The 16,578-nt window shown below is 45.7% G+C and overlaps 2 protein-coding genes across 6 annotated transcripts in view; both read right to left on the bottom strand.

Moving 5' to 3' along the window:
• DHRSX (dehydrogenase/reductase X-linked) overlaps window positions 1-15,969 on the bottom strand; it is a 182,115-nt gene extending 166,146 nt beyond the window's left edge. For all 3 annotated transcript variants that reach the window (XM_074858905.1, XM_074858908.1, XM_074858909.1), the window contains exon 1: window positions 15,840-15,969. In XM_074858905.1, the coding sequence (XP_074715006.1) occupies window positions 15,840-15,951 (112 nt within the window). In that variant the 5' untranslated portion in view covers window positions 15,952-15,969. The remainder of the gene's footprint in view (window positions 1-15,839) is intronic.
• ZBED1 (zinc finger BED-type containing 1) lies at window positions 6,205-15,925 on the bottom strand. Of its 3 annotated transcripts, none has more exons than XM_074858896.1 (3): window positions 15,132-15,257; window positions 13,604-13,731; window positions 6,205-8,566 (listed from the first exon to the last, which is right to left on the bottom strand). In XM_074858896.1, exon 3 carries the CDS (start codon window positions 8,513-8,515, stop codon window positions 6,428-6,430), a length of 2,088 nt encoding a protein of 695 aa, XP_074714997.1. In that variant the 5' UTR covers window positions 8,516-8,566; window positions 13,604-13,731; window positions 15,132-15,257; the 3' UTR covers window positions 6,205-6,427. The 3 variants fall into 3 exon arrangements, 2 of the variants coding, with proteins under 2 accessions (XP_074714997.1, XP_074714998.1); XR_012627559.1 differs by lacking the exon at window positions 6,205-8,566 and adding an exon at window positions 10,084-10,581; XM_074858897.1 differs by lacking the exons at window positions 13,604-13,731; window positions 15,132-15,257 and adding an exon at window positions 15,840-15,925.
• Window positions 15,970-16,578: the final 609 nt, after the last annotated feature.

Below are 16,578 nucleotides of genomic sequence, written 5' to 3'. Positions count from 1 at the left end.
CAAAACCACTGAGTGCATCCCAGAGCACAAGCTCACAGCAAACTGGACTACCACCCATAAAACAGAACTGTGCATTGTTTGCAAAAGCACTTTATTTTTCCCACATACACACACATCAGAAAACCACATTTGAGAAGATGAAGGTTTCCCGTGGAGCACAGCATTCATGACATGGGATGGGATGTTTCTGGCATGAGCTTTCCTGATGCTGACTCGACATCTTCCTTGTTATGACTCTAAATTCCTATAACTGTAAACCCCACTGATGACTCATGAGAAAAAAAGCACATAGAAAAAAGGGGAAAAAGGAACCCTTTCCATTGCAGTGTGTATAAAAACTGATACATACGGACATAAAATGTCTCAAATTTAAAGTAAAGCATCATCCATTGGAGAAATAAAAGATGAATTTCTCATTCCTGACTGCAAGTATTTGGGGACAATGACATATTCAGAAAATTGTATGTAACCAAAGAAATTGCCTTTTTAAAAATAACCTTATTCTGCATTGTTTGGGGAATCACTGTTGAACATAACATCATGCACATGCAGCTACAGACAAATACAGTCATCCTTTCAGTTTACTAAGTAAACCAAAGGGATTAATTCTCTACAGATATATCTAAATAAATTACGATCAGAAACATTTACAGATGTATTTGAATTAGTCTTCTAAGAGCATTAAAATAAAGACATTTCTTGCTTAATTTGTTTCAAATGAAAGTATCTCCTTCTGTCCCTGCTGTACGTAAAAACAGGACTACCCTGCCACTTCCGACAGCTCAATCTGTGCGTACCTCTGGCCATGGCATTTATACTAGTAAAACCACTGTAAATGTTACCCACAAAGTATCTATCAAATAGGAACTGTAGCTTTGCCCTCTATATAAAATCTTTATTTGAATGCCACAGAACACTCTTTTCTATGTCAGCATTAAAGACATAACTATTTGAATAATCACAAAATTTCCCAGGCACAGCTTCAGCCTAGAGCACAAACTAGTACCATATTATTTACCTTAAAAACCCAAACAACCAGAGCAGCACGGATGCTGTTTCTACCCTGACATGCAATAAGGACTACTATTGCTTAGTATGCCTTTGACTCCAAGTGTATCTTCCTAGCTGTGTTGAGCCCAATTCCCCAGCATCTTCTCCCCTACATAGGCAATTTTCGTCCATCTAAGCAACATGTTCAAGTGTACATTGCTCTGGCAGGAGGAATTGCTGGCTCTGCCTTATTGCAGCACAGCACAGGCGCTGTAGCCCCGGTGGACTGGAATAAGGACATAGTTTAAACCGAGTTTACCTTCTCCCAAAGAACAGTCTCCCTGTAAGACAAGAAAAACACACCAGGGAGCGGAGCTTCTCCTCCCTGCTGCTCCCGCCCAGCGCTCTGCCCAGGCAGGGCCAGGGAAGAGGACAGAGAAGTAGGATTTTGCAGATTCAAGTCACTGGAAATAAACACTAATTGTAATGCATGGAAACCAGCACACAAGTGCAGCAGGTAATAGTCTTTTCAACATCTCTGAAAAAAGATACATCTGATCACCACTTCAAAGCGTTGCAGATAGCAGCATCACTTTCATAAACGCTAACCTTTTCTTCTGGCAGCAAGGGAAATCAATGCCACCCTGTGCGGAAACGTCAATATAAATGCTCAAAAATCATCATATTAACATTTCAGAGTCTGAGGGACTCTCATTTGAAAACAGTTTCTGCAAAGCCTTTGCATTTTTAAAAATATATAAATCAAATTTTATCACAGAAAAAGTTTTTAAAACACAAGGTAAGCTGAAAGACAGTCTTTTAGGTTATTTTATAGTAAACTCAACTCCCTTGAGGCATTTTAACCCAACTGCATGGGCACTGAAAATGACTGCAGAAGCAGTAAAAATCTATTTAATTGATTTTTATTGTTCAAACTAAAGGAAATGCTTTTGTATGTAAAAATAACAGCATTATACAACAACTGTAGGGATGTTTTGAAATTCCAGTTTAAACAGTATCAAGCCATTAGACATGCTTTTCTGATGTGCTTTTAAGGCAGACCTAAAATTATACTGTATCTTTAAGTTCTACAGCACCACATCATGTTATTAAGAAAAGCAAAACCAATTTCTGTAATTTCCCTACATCCCCTAAAAATAAAACTCATCTTGAATTTGGTAGAAGACTACAAATTTGGAGGAAATATGGTGAGACAGACCATACAGTCTCGGCCTGGGGAAAAAAAAAAACAAAACAAACAAAAGACACAAAATGTAACAGACCGGGAGCCAAAGCAAGAGTCTTCTCAGCATACCCAGAAAGACAGCCTAGACTAGATAGCACTGCACCACCAGACCTGGCATCACCAGACCTTCAGAAAGACATCACCTCTGAGAAGGACACTCAGAAATGGAGACCACTGAAATGAGTATGGTGTGCAGAGATTAAAATGCAATTTTTCCAGTATAAAGTTTCCTTTACCCAGTTGTCATAGCATATGGAAAATACACTACTTCTATGTTCAAATCTGTATGCTTCCCCTCCTTCAGAAACGACGTCCTCTGGCAGCCCCTTCTTTCAAGCTATCACACAAAAAAGACAAAATCATGAACTACATGTCACTTTTAAGTTTTCAGAAGTCCTATAAAATATTACAAATAACCAATTTGTGTTTCTTTTGCTTTTAATATTCCTGCCCGCATATAAATACTCCTGTAAGGCTAATTGGACAACCATGACATTAATTAAAGAAAGCCCTCCAAATTAATCTAATGCACTGCTGCAATAGAAACTTAAAATAATACACCCTATCCACAAATAATCCAGTACTTTATACCCTTCATTTAAACCGAGGCATCTCAGACATGGTTTGCTGGAAAAATTCACCTTTTCAACTTGGTTTGGTTCGGGGTTTTCCTTTTGTCTTCACAGTGATCCCTGAGGGCAGTGAAAGGCGAAATGCATGCAAAGGTTGGTCAGTCACACAAAATGCCCTTTAGTTACACTGTTAACCCTACGAGACCTTGCCTAGCCCACTGAATTTTACTTCTGAATTGGAAATACTTAGCTGGTGGCAAAAGGCAATTCTTCTTTTGACATAAAGTACATACTTTGAGAGCCTGTTTAAAATTCACTTTTCCAGCATGAAAGCACTCAAAAGCTGAAGTTCCTCTATTGCCCCTCCAAAAAGATGTCTCAGCTGTACCAAAGAGAAAAGGAAACATTAGGCTGTGGATTCAAATTAGCTGTCAAGAAACACAAACATAAATCTGACTTAATAGCGTAATTTGGAAATGTGTTCTGGGCCCACCCTTGGCAGTAACACCAGAGTTTAACTCACATTGTAGCAATATTTAAAACAGCTCTGCAACTCTGGTTCTCCACCCAACTAAACAAGAGAAAATTATGTCGTTAAATGAAAAACACCACACATATTTAAGCAAGAGAAACCATCTAAACTTCTGACATTTTTCATCTTAATTTTTTTTTAATCCAAAAGATTTGTACAGCATTTTTTTAAAAATAACTTACAGGATCAAAAGGAAAATAAATGCATAGCTTCAAAACCTTAGAATATAACCTTCCCTTGTTGTGGAAGAGTTCAAAGTCATAAAGTGCTGCAGATATGAACACACATCAGACAAATAATCTAGTAACTAACTTATTTTTCTGGTTTATTTAACAATATTCCAGGCTTAGAACATTAAATAAAAAATCTCACAGACAATGGGTAGGACTAACAATGGCTTTGTTCTTTTTTTTCTTTTTCTTTTTCTTCTCCTTTTTTTAAAAGAATGCTGAGACACATCAATTGAACCGACTACAGTTTTATTTTGGATACCAAAAAATAAAAGGAAGCTGGAAGGAAGAGAGTAGTGCATTGCACTGGTCTCAGTAAAACTGCTTGTAAGCGTCACTGCATACGTTTAGCCCTAGGAGGAGGAAGATGGAAACAGTAGATGGATGCTGTCAAGGTGGGTAGGCTGAACACGGACCAGGTGCTCTGGGCTTTGAATTATGCTCATGTAAGAGGATCCACACGCCTCGCTCTAGCATTTACGCAGCTCCTCGAGGGCCAGCAGTAGTGGTAGCAGGTAGAGGTGGTGCAAGTGGACACAACCGACACCAACTGGTACTCAGTGGACGTAAAAACCAAGGTCTTCCTGGTAGACTGCAGGGGTGTCACAGGAGATCAGGTAACATCAAAAAGGGACCTGCTGTATCTTGCTCCCTGTCATAATTTGATCTTGCTACCCTCACAGATAGCCTACATACCTGTGGGAGTTTAGGCCAAGCCTGTGTTTTGCACCTTGAGCAATCACACACACATCTTCAGTGGACATGGAGAGTATCAACATTCAACGGGATGTACTGTGCGTGTACTTTGTACAACTGCAAAAAAATTTTCAGGGGGCTGGAGAGTCAAAACCCAGGCTTACTGACAGCCAAACACAGGCCACATCACCTCTTAAAATGCATTTTTTCCAGGCTTAAACATGCCAGGTAGTTCACTACTGTTTACTTCACTGCTTCTTTACTCCAAGCTCTGTCCTTCCTCCCCACCCACCCGCCCCTTCCCACCACCTACAAAGAACACAGAGGCCTCAAACTTCCAAAAGCTACTAAACCGAAACATAAACACGCAGTTTGGGAATAGATTCAATTCTATTGCAATGCTCATTTCTGTATGTTCCTCCTGGCTGGACCCTTTCTACAACCAAACGTCTATGGGTATCACCATGATGAAAAAACCCAACTTCCTTCCTCCAGAATAGTAATGGCCAGTCTTCAAAAGACCTCTGTCCAGAAAGATTGTGCTCGACATAGTCATGGACTAAAGCCAAGGTGGGGGGAAGACACCAGTAACAAAAATAAAACCCTAAGCAAACCTTGACTGTAACCGGACAATGGCAAGAGTTCTCTTCTGCACCTCAGGGAAAATTGCTGGCTGCCATCCCACTCTGTGCCAAGTGCGAACTTTAACCTCGTTTATAACCTGCAGTATTTCATAAGAGATGGGGGGCTTGGGGTTGGTTTTCTTTATTTTTTTCTTGTTTACCAAGTTCTCAAAAGGGCTTAAAGCAGCCATAGAGACACAAAGGGATCAATTACAATACACAACAACTAACTGGAAACAGTACTCAAACATTAGACAGGATGGGACTAAAGTCCACTCTACAAACTGAATCAAAAAGAGACAGGAGAAAAAAAAAGTTTTTAAGTGCTAACGTAATAAGAAACAATCTTAAAGACTCACTAAATACATGTGGAGAAATGGAGGGGTCCCCTTCTTTTAAATATATTTACATAATGTTAAAGCTTTTCATTTTGCTTTTCTTGCCAACAGAATTTTCTAGCTACCCCGGGCAAAGTCCCCATTTAAATTAAGAGGTTAAGGATTTTATAACATAGACAGACTATTCGACCCGTGGCCCATACACATCTCCCCGCCCTGTCCCTCCCTCCGCCGCTGAGGGGCCTGATGCCTTGCCTGCTTCGCACCGTGTGGCATCAGCCGTAACGTCGTCGGCACAAAGTGAAGGTAACACAACGCCACCTCAACCCCGCGCGCTTCGTTACCTCTTTGTAAAAGCACAAGAGACTACAAACAGGGCTTGCCTAGACACACACACACAAAAAAAAAAAAAAAGGTTTTGCCATTTAGCTGCTGCAGTTAAATAGTAAAACCAGACTAATGTGGACACAGCAATACCAGTTTAGAAGTGTTTATACCATTTACACTGCTCTGGAAAAGAAAATAACTTATCCCAGTATAAGTGCATCCACACTACAGCCTATGCCAGCACAGTATCAGTTAAAATAATAATAATACATCAGTCCCCTAATTGACAGAAATATACCAGCTGAACTTTTCTAGCATAAACCAGGCCTAAGACATGAGGTAGTGAAAAAGAAAATCAGGCTCAAGATCTTTTTTCATTCCATAGCATCGATACACTCTAAAAATATTCACTGCTCAGATTTATGGATTTTAAAAATGTTTTAAAATCCAAAATTTAAAGCTAACATCCTGAGTCACACAGGATTTACAAACAGAGGCATAAATCTTAAAAACTCCCTTGCTCAGGGTCCTAATTCAGGAAAATACTTTTATGATAGAAAGCAAATAAGCATGTGTTTGTCTCCCACTGAAGCAAGTGGAAAGGAAGCACATGGATAAGTGCTTTCTGAAATCTGGGCCACAGTCAGAAATCATGGTCTTTGTAGAATTTATTTCCTCATTCATTTCAGCGTTGTTTAATCACAAGTCATTCATGTTTTAAGACAGTGGGAAAAACATAGACAATGGAAGCTAAATCAAGTTTGTTACAACTGTTCAATATTTACAGCATTCATAGCATAAAACAGAAATATTTTTGGTAACTTAAGACAAATACCTTTTTTCTTTGTTATTAAACGTTCTGCAGCAGTCCTGTTAAACAAACCCACTGTCTCGGATATTAAAGAAGTTGTTGTTTACATTTACCGAATCATTTAAATTAAAAATCTGTTCCTGTTCCAAACCCCACTCTCCTTCGTCTTCGTCCTCCGGTTCTGCCTCGGACCCATTCCGACTGTTTTCGTACAAAAAGATCTGCTCATCCACATGAGCTGGGGCTAACCGGTTTCTCTTTGCACTTACAACATTAGCAGAAGAACCAAAAAGGCGTTCAGGGAAGACCCTTGTGGCCAGAATACACCAGTATTTTTGAAGAACCTTTGGTAAAACTGGAAACAGTGCTAGTCTATCAGACCACCACTTCAGTGGGTCTTCGTTCAAACCAAGGACCTTTTGTGACTTGAAGTTGCTCAGCTCCTCAACGATCTGAGCATGCCATTCCTCCTGGTCTTCCACGCCTCCTGTCTGGCAGAAGATCTCTGCAAGCATGTTGTTGATGACACTGGTAGGAGGAGGAGTAGATGAGATGATGATTTTTTTCACAGGGGGCTCTTCTGAAACGGTGAAGAATTTCTCTTCAGTCCTAAAGGTATTTTCTTTTACTTTCTCCAGCAGGCTTTTTGCTTCTTCCACCACTCTGTTTTCAACCTGCTGCCGCTCAAAGGCTGAAAGAAAAGGCAATTTTTTGTAGCGGGGATCCAAGAAAGTTGCAACATTGAGAAACATGTCTATCTCAGGTGTGTGCTGGTAGGTGGTTGACAGCTCTTTAGCAATCACCTCCTTTGCCATGCTGATTTCTTTCAAATCATTCTCTTTGATGTTCAGGGTAGTATTCAGAAGCATGTGGAGAAGCGGCTTCACCATACTTATTGTCGGGTACTTTGAAGCAGACATCATCTCCGCAACCTGCTTGAAAGGCTGCAGCAGCTCCACCAGCCCTTCGATTGTATTCCACTCACTGGTTTCCAGCATGAGGTGGTGGTTGTTGCTGTCCTCCACGAGAACAGCCGCAATGACAAACTGCTGCTCCTTGAGGCGCTGCAGCATAGCTAGTGTGCTTCCCCACCAGGAAACACGGTCGCTTACCAACATGCAGTGGAGAATATTCTGCTGCTTCTGCTTCTCGCTCAGCATGTACATCGCGACCGTAGACTGCTGAAAATACTCCACCAGTTTTCGGCACCTGGCAAGAAGGCTGCAGAGTTTGGGGAGCTGAAAAGCTTGTTGTATTCCTGCGTTAAAAGTGTGCCCCAAACAAGGCATCTGTACGGGAATATCTAGCAGAGAGCAAGCTTTCACAATGTCTTTACTGTAATCTGTTGTAGCACCAAAGACTTTTGTATTGATCCCCCACTCAATGAATGTTTCATAAAGGACTCGCGTAATAGTCTCTGCAGTATTATCCTCCGGTACTTCAAACGTTTTTAAACACCGTGAGTTCACCGCCAGGCAGTTGGCAGGACTGCTGCTGAGAAAGTGAACTGCGATGGTTACGTACGACCTGTTCTGGTTTTCACTCCTCCACATGTCTGTGGATATGCCACACCACAGAACCTCGGTGAGCTCCTTCAGCACAATTTCTCTAATGGCATTGTACTTTTCAGGAATAGCTTTTGTACAGAAGTACTTCCGGCTTGGAAGTTCATACCTGGGGTCTGCTGTTCTCAAGAGGGCCTTGAAGGTGGGTTCATCAACAATAGAGGCTGGATACATGCCCTCACAAATTAAGCTGATGACTGCAGATGTCAGTTCCTGATGCTTTTTGTTTTCATAGTTCTGGTAGGTCTTCATGATGAGGCTGTCTTGAACAACCTGCTGCGACGACTCTGGCTTGATTTTTGAAAACGCGGTGGCAAAGGCTTCCCTCATTTGCTCAGTGTTACTTTTCACAAATTCGCAGAATTCGTCGGGGTGATTTTTCTCAAGGTGGTAGGAAAGGTTGGATGTGTTTCCTGAATAGGCGATCTGTGCCATGCAAATACGGCAGTAGATCTTCTTCCACTGTAATATGCATCCTTCTGCATTGGTATCAAACCCAAAGTACTTCCACACTTTACTCTTTGCTCTCGGGTGAGCCACTAACTTTAGGTCTGATGGGGAACCTTCTAAACTTTTATTCTCCATTGCTTCTTGGCCACCGTCCCACCTTTTGATCCTTCACTCATTAATGAGTACCTGATAAAGGCAGTAAGATAAAGATACAATGAGAAAGCACAAGTTTGACCACACTTAACTACGTGAAATCAGCGTTTCTGCGAACGTATCAAGAAACCTACCTTACTAATTACATTTGCAAATTTAAAGATGAGATTTGCAGGAAGTGTGACCTACAAGAAGCCCATCAGAATGTCAAAATTAAAAAGGGTTTTAATGTATCACATTCTGCTGTGAAACTCAGCTAGAAGCCCTCAGTAAATCTTGTTTCTGGAATTACCTAATTCTGGGTGAAAGTGTAACCACCACCACAGAGTTGATACATTACTGTCACACAAACCGGTCATCTGCTACAGCATTTTCCTGCCTCTTAAGTTATAGTTAGGGCTAGACTAACATCCTCTTGCCTAAGAATTACTGAACTTCGCTGTTAACATTTATTTCAAATTGAAACCTGATACTGAAGGAGCAAAGGTTTTATTATTTACTTTGAAAGAAGCTTTGTTAGTGTGATCTAACCCTTCCAGCATTTGCCTAAAAAAAAAAAAAAAAAAAAAAAATCTGTGATGACAAGTACGGCATTAATCTGCTCCTCTGAAATGTGAAGGTGTTGTCTGACTGAAATGAAAGGAAAAGGATCTTGAACCTACACGCAGATCAACAATATGCGTCTGACACCTTTCCTCTCCTTCTCTTTCTGAAATCAAAGCCATCTCCTGAACTACTAGTTCACAGTCATGGTTCCTGGAATAACAGTGCATTATAATTACAGGAAAAGCAGACAGGGAAGCACTAATAAATGTTATTATCCACATCAGCTGGAAAATAATTTTGCTGTATTTTCTTCAAAAGGGTACAGAAGTCAGGAGGGGGTGACACTTCAGAGATGAGTGTGGCGATAAGGCAAGACTTGGCAATCTGCACCTCAGTATCTGCACAGGAAAACACTTCTTGTGCAAACAGTCACATGCAAGACTCTGTGCACAGTGCCGGCAGCTGGCACCTGCCAGAGCTGATTTCACTACACCAAAAAGCCAAGCCACAGCACAGCACGACTGCACGCTGACGCTTCTTCCATTTTTTCCCACACCACCAGCCGGGCCACCATGACAGCAACAAGCCCTTCACCAGGGGCCTGGCCAGGACTGGGAAGGAAAAGGAAGCCATCAGTTTAACTCGGATGCAACCTCCTCCACAAAAATGCAGGGGGAAGAGAGCAGGAGAGAAACATCAGGAGCATCCCTGCAGCAAGCCTGAAAGCAATGGCATTGCTCCTTCTCTGCTCGTCAGGAGCTACACCTGCACCCAAGCCCAGAAATCCCCAGGTGGTAAGACTGGCTGGTTGGGGAAGGAAGAAACAATCTGACTTTTTCATATCGCTGCAAGGGAATATCCCCCCAAAAAATGTATGCGTGCAAGCTTTCCTGGTGTGCTTTCTGCTGTTGAGGAATATTCCCAAGAAAAGACATTTTCTCTCCAACTATAGCTGGTATTTCGCAGCACTTTCCAAATGGCTTGAATGAAAAACCAAAGACAGGTTTACCAAGACTAAAGATATTTATTTAAGCACAGCTGTTGGTTTAGAAGCAGAATGAGAGATGCAGGGCAAGCACTTTATTGGATTTGTTCTGAAGATTTACTTCTGGGTGTAGACCTTTTTTTTTTTTCCTGAGGGGGGCAACGTTCTGACTACTAGCATGCCCTCTACTGTGATTCATTCAGTGCCTTTTAAGTTGCCAGGATAGACTATTGATTTAACACAGTATTGCTGCTTAATTCCAAAGATGTGCATATCAACAGCACCAAGGTATGCCATCCCACAAAAACTGATGATTTTGAAAGACAAAGTGATGTAACGTATAATGATGTAACCCTGCCATAGCATCAGACTGTGCATTGACAAGATATGTCGCATCAGTATGTCATATTATTGCTTTTAGATCCCTCCAATCCATGACATAATGTCTTGAAGAAGTATAGAGGCTCCCAGTATTTCATTAAATCTTACAGTTTCCTTTGCAGTTATGTGGCAGTTCCTGAAAGCAAAGAAGAAGGCACTGTAATAAGAGTTGATGCATCTTTAATATTTAAAATTAGTATGACACACCTTGGATCATAAAAAGTTCATCACAGACTGATAAAATACAAGTTATTTTAGAGCAAGGGAGTATTACAGGCTCACCCCACCCTTCATTCTTACGTATGTTACAGCTTTGCCATCGTTTTGAGATGGATCTGGCACGTGGCGACAGTGGCACAGAGTAGCATTGCCACAGTTAAAGATATGCCAGCATAGCATAGCCCTTATTATAATGCTGTAAACCACACTTCAGCTGGCATAATAGCTCAAATATAAACTGCTAATCAGCCCTGCTTTTCCTCAAGCGTTATATGGCATAAGTGGCACTATGAAAAACAAAAAAAAAACATGCCACACCTCTCATTTTTCTATAAGAAGAGGTAAATTTTTCCTCTTTCAGTGAAACAGTGTTCATAGCCTAGACTTGGCAAAAGCTAGAGCGGCTTCGACTCTGAGCCAAACTGAAGACACCAGCACCTTGCTGAATTAAATCCACTGGGAACTGAAGCACCTCATTGCCTTTGGGAAGTCCCACAGCTTGTTAGAAAGGGCAGCTGATGGAAATGCTCTCTTTTAGCTTGCCGAACTTTCCATGGTAAAAAAAACTAGTGCCACTTTAGTTTACTGAAAACCCTTCTGAACACAGAAGCCTTCAGGCTACAAACGTGCCTCTTCCTTTCTCCCTTGCATTCCCACCCACATTGAAATAGAGCACACCTTCGGAGAGGCTGCCGTTTTCCTCGCCTCCTCCATGCAGCTGGTCAACAGCACCAGCCAGCACTGGGGCTAAGGCTTATAAGCGCCTGCAGACAGGATCCTCTACTGGCCTCCCAGCAGACTCAGCTGCCACAAGATGAGAAAGAAGGGCCCAGGTTTCCTGGGGAAACTCCCCTAACGCAAGCCCATGACTCCCCTCTCCAGGGCAGGGCTTGGGCCGAAATACTGAAACGCCAGCGACGACATGCATTGCGGAAGGCAGCGGTGCTACCCATGCACCAGGCAGGGCTTGGTTGCCCCAGTGGCGAAGAAAATAGGTTCAAAACCCGTAAGAGAGTCACTGGGATTGTGAAACTGAGCATGGGGATATGAGAAAACATGGAGTGTGCAGTCACCCCTCAACCTTAGCTCTGCCCCCTTGTGCACACACAGCAATGACACCCTCCCTAATTACACCATAAGTATCGTTGTCGCACAACCCTTGCCTCATTCAGTGCAGAGGCAACCATAAAACAAGTGTTTCCTCACTTCTGAAACTACCTAAATAACTCTCTCAGGTGCATGGGGGAGAGGGATTAATAGTAGATGCAACTTTACTTTTGCCTGCCATCAATCCTTCCTACCTTGTCACTTCTCTACCCACCTCTGGATGTTTTACAGCCTGGAACTCGTACAGCTTTGAGCAGGAAGTGCTTGGTCTATCATTATGCTTTACTCATATAAAGTAAAAGCCCTTGATACATGAATCAAAATTAAGAGATGCATGTTTCCAAATTAACATTTCACGATTAATTGTAAAGAAACTCGGTACAAATGATGACACTGAATAACTAGAAATTGGGGCAAATTAAAAATACATATGAAATTTCAATCACTTTTAAGAAGAACAGGAGTCATAGTTAAGGTCTTCTGAACTTCAGCCACATTACCACCTTCTCCAGAGTCAGTTTTCTACACATCACAGGTACCAAATTTAGCTACGACTTCAAAACTATAAAACATTCAGCATTTAGTCTTCCCCTGCCAAATTTCAATGAAACACATACAGTAGAAGAGAAAATGCAGGAGGAAAATGCCAAATAAACTCCCTGAGAAGCTTTTAAAATACCCTAAAGAGATTATATTATTATTATTATATGAACCATTTTTGTTATCAGTAGGATGACTTTCAGTGACCACATTTCCAGTGTTAATATCCGGGTGTCACAATTAATATTAGTTTGATTTTATCAATCCACTGATTAGATTTTTGTTTTTAAAAAGCTACTTATATCAAGATCTTTAGTCACGCAGGGCGCTTTTTTTTTTCCAATTAATTAAGATTAAGCACTGTAAAAAAAACCCATCCAAGCAGTAATTGTTTAGACCACTGAACACTAACACAGTTTACACTACATATTGGCAGTTATACCGTTTATGCAATTAGTACTTGGAAAAATGTTTTAACATAAGTTAAAGATATGTTCCCCTTTACTTCTGCGCACTGATTTTAGTTAGCAAAGCAATCACTGCACGCCATTTATCCTCCTAGCTCTGTATTTCCCTTCCTGAGCTTCAAGATCAGAATTTCAGACCAACTTCCCTACTCTGTATTGGGGGAGAGGCTCACTTCAGTAGCAAATATTCCTATCTTTTCAGTTTGCAAGTCAAAACAATTACCAAGTTTTTGCACTGAATCTAGATTACAGTGCTCAGACCACCCTCTTTCCCCAAAAAACTGTCTTGAATCCCATCTGTAAGAATTAGAGGAATCCCCGTAGGACATGACAGAACAGATGGTCACTTTTAAAAGCCAGGTGAAAGCACATGTGCCAAGACCATGCAACTCTATGTCAGGGCAAAGAAAAGGAAAGAAAAACGAAACTGATTTGGTTTACTTGGATTGAAATCCTGAATGCTTCTTTCTGGCAAGTGCAACAAAGCAAGATTTTCTTGGAAAATTTGGAGGCAGAAGAGCTGCACTGACACCAGACCCCTTCACTTGCCCACAGAACCCAAGGACAAGCCACCGGGCATCCCTCTGTTTTAAACCTTCCACAGGAGAGCTGCACCGCTGCTGCACGAAGAGTGGCAACTCTGACGGGGGAACTGGGGCCAAGGAGACAGGACTGAAGGCATGGCTGACTCTGCTGCCCTGCCCTTCCCAGCCCTGCTTCCCCCCTCCAAGCTCTCCCAGGAAAGGCACCCTGACAATAAAACGCCTGTACTTCTCAGAGTTACGGACACCTCTCAAAGATATAGAAAAATTTAAACATACGCACCTGTCTAGATTACTGTCTGGAAAAGTTACTTGGCATTTTCTTACAGCATGTGTAGTTTACTGATCCAAGCTTTAATTAAGCATGTTCTAACCAACGCTTTCTCCTTCTGTTGCACTGGATTCACTGTTCTGAAGTTATTATGGAAACAAGGTTAATTGGGGTAAAAAAGTTCCCGTTGACAAGCTGATTCCCTTTTTAAGCAATGGCTGGACACAGTGAGTCGAAGCAAGGCAGCAGGTAACTGCCAAGAGGCAACTGCATGCAAACAACTAACTGAGGAGAAAACTACGTGTCCCTGGAAGAAACCACCCCAAGTTAGGACTGAAAGAAAACTTTCCATGTCTGTCAAATCTGCCCTGGTCCTACTCAGGCCGCTGACATTTCCCAGGTTGGATCTTCACCGCCTTCCTCCAGCATTTCCAAATTCAACACTTTTTTTTTTAATGGCAACTAAGAACGGACTGCAACAAAACACTCGGGTCACATTTTCATCATGCTGTTTCTCTCTGGTTCGAAAAAAGATTTGGAAAGCATTACACACCCTAGGCACAATACCCAGCTTTGCTCTGCCAAGAAAAACTAACGCTAGAAAAATGCTCAGATGACTTCAAACTGTACGCACATCTGCCCTTTTTGTCACCAGGGTTCTCTCGTTTGTTTGGGGTTTTGTTTGGGGTTTTTATCTCTGTCTTTTGAGAATGAGAAAGGAGAATCCCAGCCTATCGCAGAAGTATCGGGAATGAATAAAAAGTAGACAAAACACCACCCAAGGAAGCCACCTGGGATGAAATGCACAAATATGCTCTTACTGTGTGGTGTACTTGTCCCATTTCCTCCCCAGTGCTTCAGATATTCTCTCAAACAATTTCCTCATCTCCTTACTGAAACACTATGCCCTCTCAATACTTTTTCCTTTTTTTTTTTTTTTTTTACTGTTCCTCTGGTTAAAACTACCGACAGAGCCACAACGGCTCACTTGCTGCTAAGCAGAGAAAGTTAAAGGCACTGACTTGCGTGGAGTTGTAAGCTCAGCTCTGATGATACCCTATGCGTCCGCCCGGACTCGTAGTTTGCTGTAAATTTATAAACTCAGAAGCATTTTAAAGTCTTCAAGAGTAATGTGAGAAAAGAGGAAACTCAGACCTTTGCTTTCTGACAACTCAAAGTTTCCTCTAGTCAGTATTAAACATGCTGTTGACCCACATCGGAAAAGCGCAAAAACGTAACTCCTCCAACATATGACTAATCTGAAGTCCCTTGGAGAAAACTGCAAGTGTCACTCTCTTGTCAGCTTAAGGCTGCCGGCGAGTGACAGCCGGTATCAAAGACTAAGCTTTGAGAGCGCGGGCATGTTCCCCTCCCGCAGCAGCCGGGGCAGGGAGGCTACGGCCGGCGGTCCCAGCCGCCCCGGCGGGCGGAGGCCGGGGCCGGTGGCGCGGCGGGGACGCGGCGGCGGTGGCAGGAGCGCCCGGCGCTGCGGCCAGGCCGGCGGGAGCTGCCCGCCGCTACCCGCCTGCCGAGCACCTACCTGGGCTGAGGGAGGCTGCGCCCGAGCGGCTCTGAGGCGGAACCGTCAGAAAGCGGAAAAGAAGAGGAGAAGCGGGGACCCCCGGCCCGCGGAGCCCCCACGCCGCCTCCCGAGGCCGCAGTCAGGCCGGCGTGCACCCAGACGCCCGGCCCGGGACCGGCCCGGCCCTCCGCCCCGCCCCGCGTCCGGGGCGGCCGCGGCCCGGGGGCCGGACGGGGCGGTAGGGGCCGGGGCCCGCCGCCCGCTGGAGGCGGCGAGGGCGGGGCCCGGCGCGGCGGGGGCGGGGAGGGCGCCCCGCCAGCTGCAGCAACCCCCCCCCGCCCCGGGCCGCTGCCCTTAGGCGACGCGGCGGGCCCGGCCCGGCCCGCGGAGGGGAGCGGGGGTGCAGCGTGGCGGCGGCGCCCAGGCCGGGGCCGCCGCGGTGCCTCAGCCCCTGCCCCACTGCGGGGGGAGCGGCGCGGCCCGGGTGACCCGCCGCCGCGGCCAAGGTCGCGGCTGCCCTGCCCTGCCCTGTCCTGTCCTTTCCTCTCCTTCCCGGGCCGGCCGGTCTCGGCCCCGCGCTCCCCGGGACACCGGCGCTGCCGCCCTCCCCAGAGCGGTAGGGGGAGGCGCGGCCAACTTCCCCCTCTCCGCGGCGGGGGCTGCCGCTGCCGCCCCCCGGCCCGGAGCCGCCCCGCCCCGCCCCGCGGCGCCGGCTGCGGTGCTCACCTGGGGCCGGGGGGCAGCGCGGGCGGAGGCGGCGGCGCAGCTGGTGCAGGATGACGAGGAGGCCGATGCGGTACACCCGGAGCAAGGGCACCAGCGCAGACAATAGCGACATGGCCGCCTCCCGCCCCGCGGCGGCTGGCTCGGGGCGAGGCGGGGAAGGAGCGAGGCGGGCGGGCGGCCTGCGCGGGGCACGGTGGCTTTCCGCCGCCGCCGGGCCGGGCAGGGCCGGGCCGGGGGGCGCGGCGCGGCCCCCACCGAGCGGAAGGGAAGGCGCCGCCGCTGTCACAGCAGCGCCCGGGTGCGCCGCGGCTCCCGCCCTTCTGGGCATGTGCGGCGGGGGAAGGGCCGCGCCGCGGCCGGCGCGGGGAGGGAAGGGGCGGCGGCGGGCGGGCGGACCGGCCGCCGGCAGCGACGGGCCGGTGGCTCGGCCCCCGCCGGGGCGCCCGGGGAGCTGGGGAGGGGGCCGGGGGGGCGAGAGGAGCGGCGCTGCGCGGCGGCGTGACTCAGCAGCGAGCGGCGGCGGGAGGGGGAGGCGGCAGGAGAGGCCGGCGGGCGTGGGGTGCAGCGGCTCCGGCCGCCGGGCCCGTGGCAGCCACCGGCGGTGAGAAGCGCCCAGGCGGGGGCGAGGCGCAGGGCTCCCTCCCTCCCTCCCTCCCTCCCTCTGAGAGTCCCGCGGCGGACAGCGCCCGCTGAGTTGCCCCGGGATTTCCCTCCTCTCCGGCAGAGGCGAGGGGCGGCG

This window comes from Strix uralensis, chromosome 2 (assembly GCF_047716275.1).
Source record: "Strix uralensis isolate ZFMK-TIS-50842 chromosome 2, bStrUra1, whole genome shotgun sequence".
Classification (NCBI taxonomy): domain Eukaryota; kingdom Metazoa; phylum Chordata; class Aves; order Strigiformes; family Strigidae; genus Strix; species Strix uralensis.
The sequence above is the reverse complement of the archived record's forward strand: the minus strand, read 5'-3'. Positions and strand labels throughout refer to the sequence as shown.

What these genes read in the sequence shown, in the direction of transcription:
- ZBED1 (XM_074858897.1), bottom strand. Translation starts at nt 8,515, where the DNA reads ATGGAGAATAAAAGTTTAGAAGGTTCCCCATCAGACCTAAAGTTAGTG.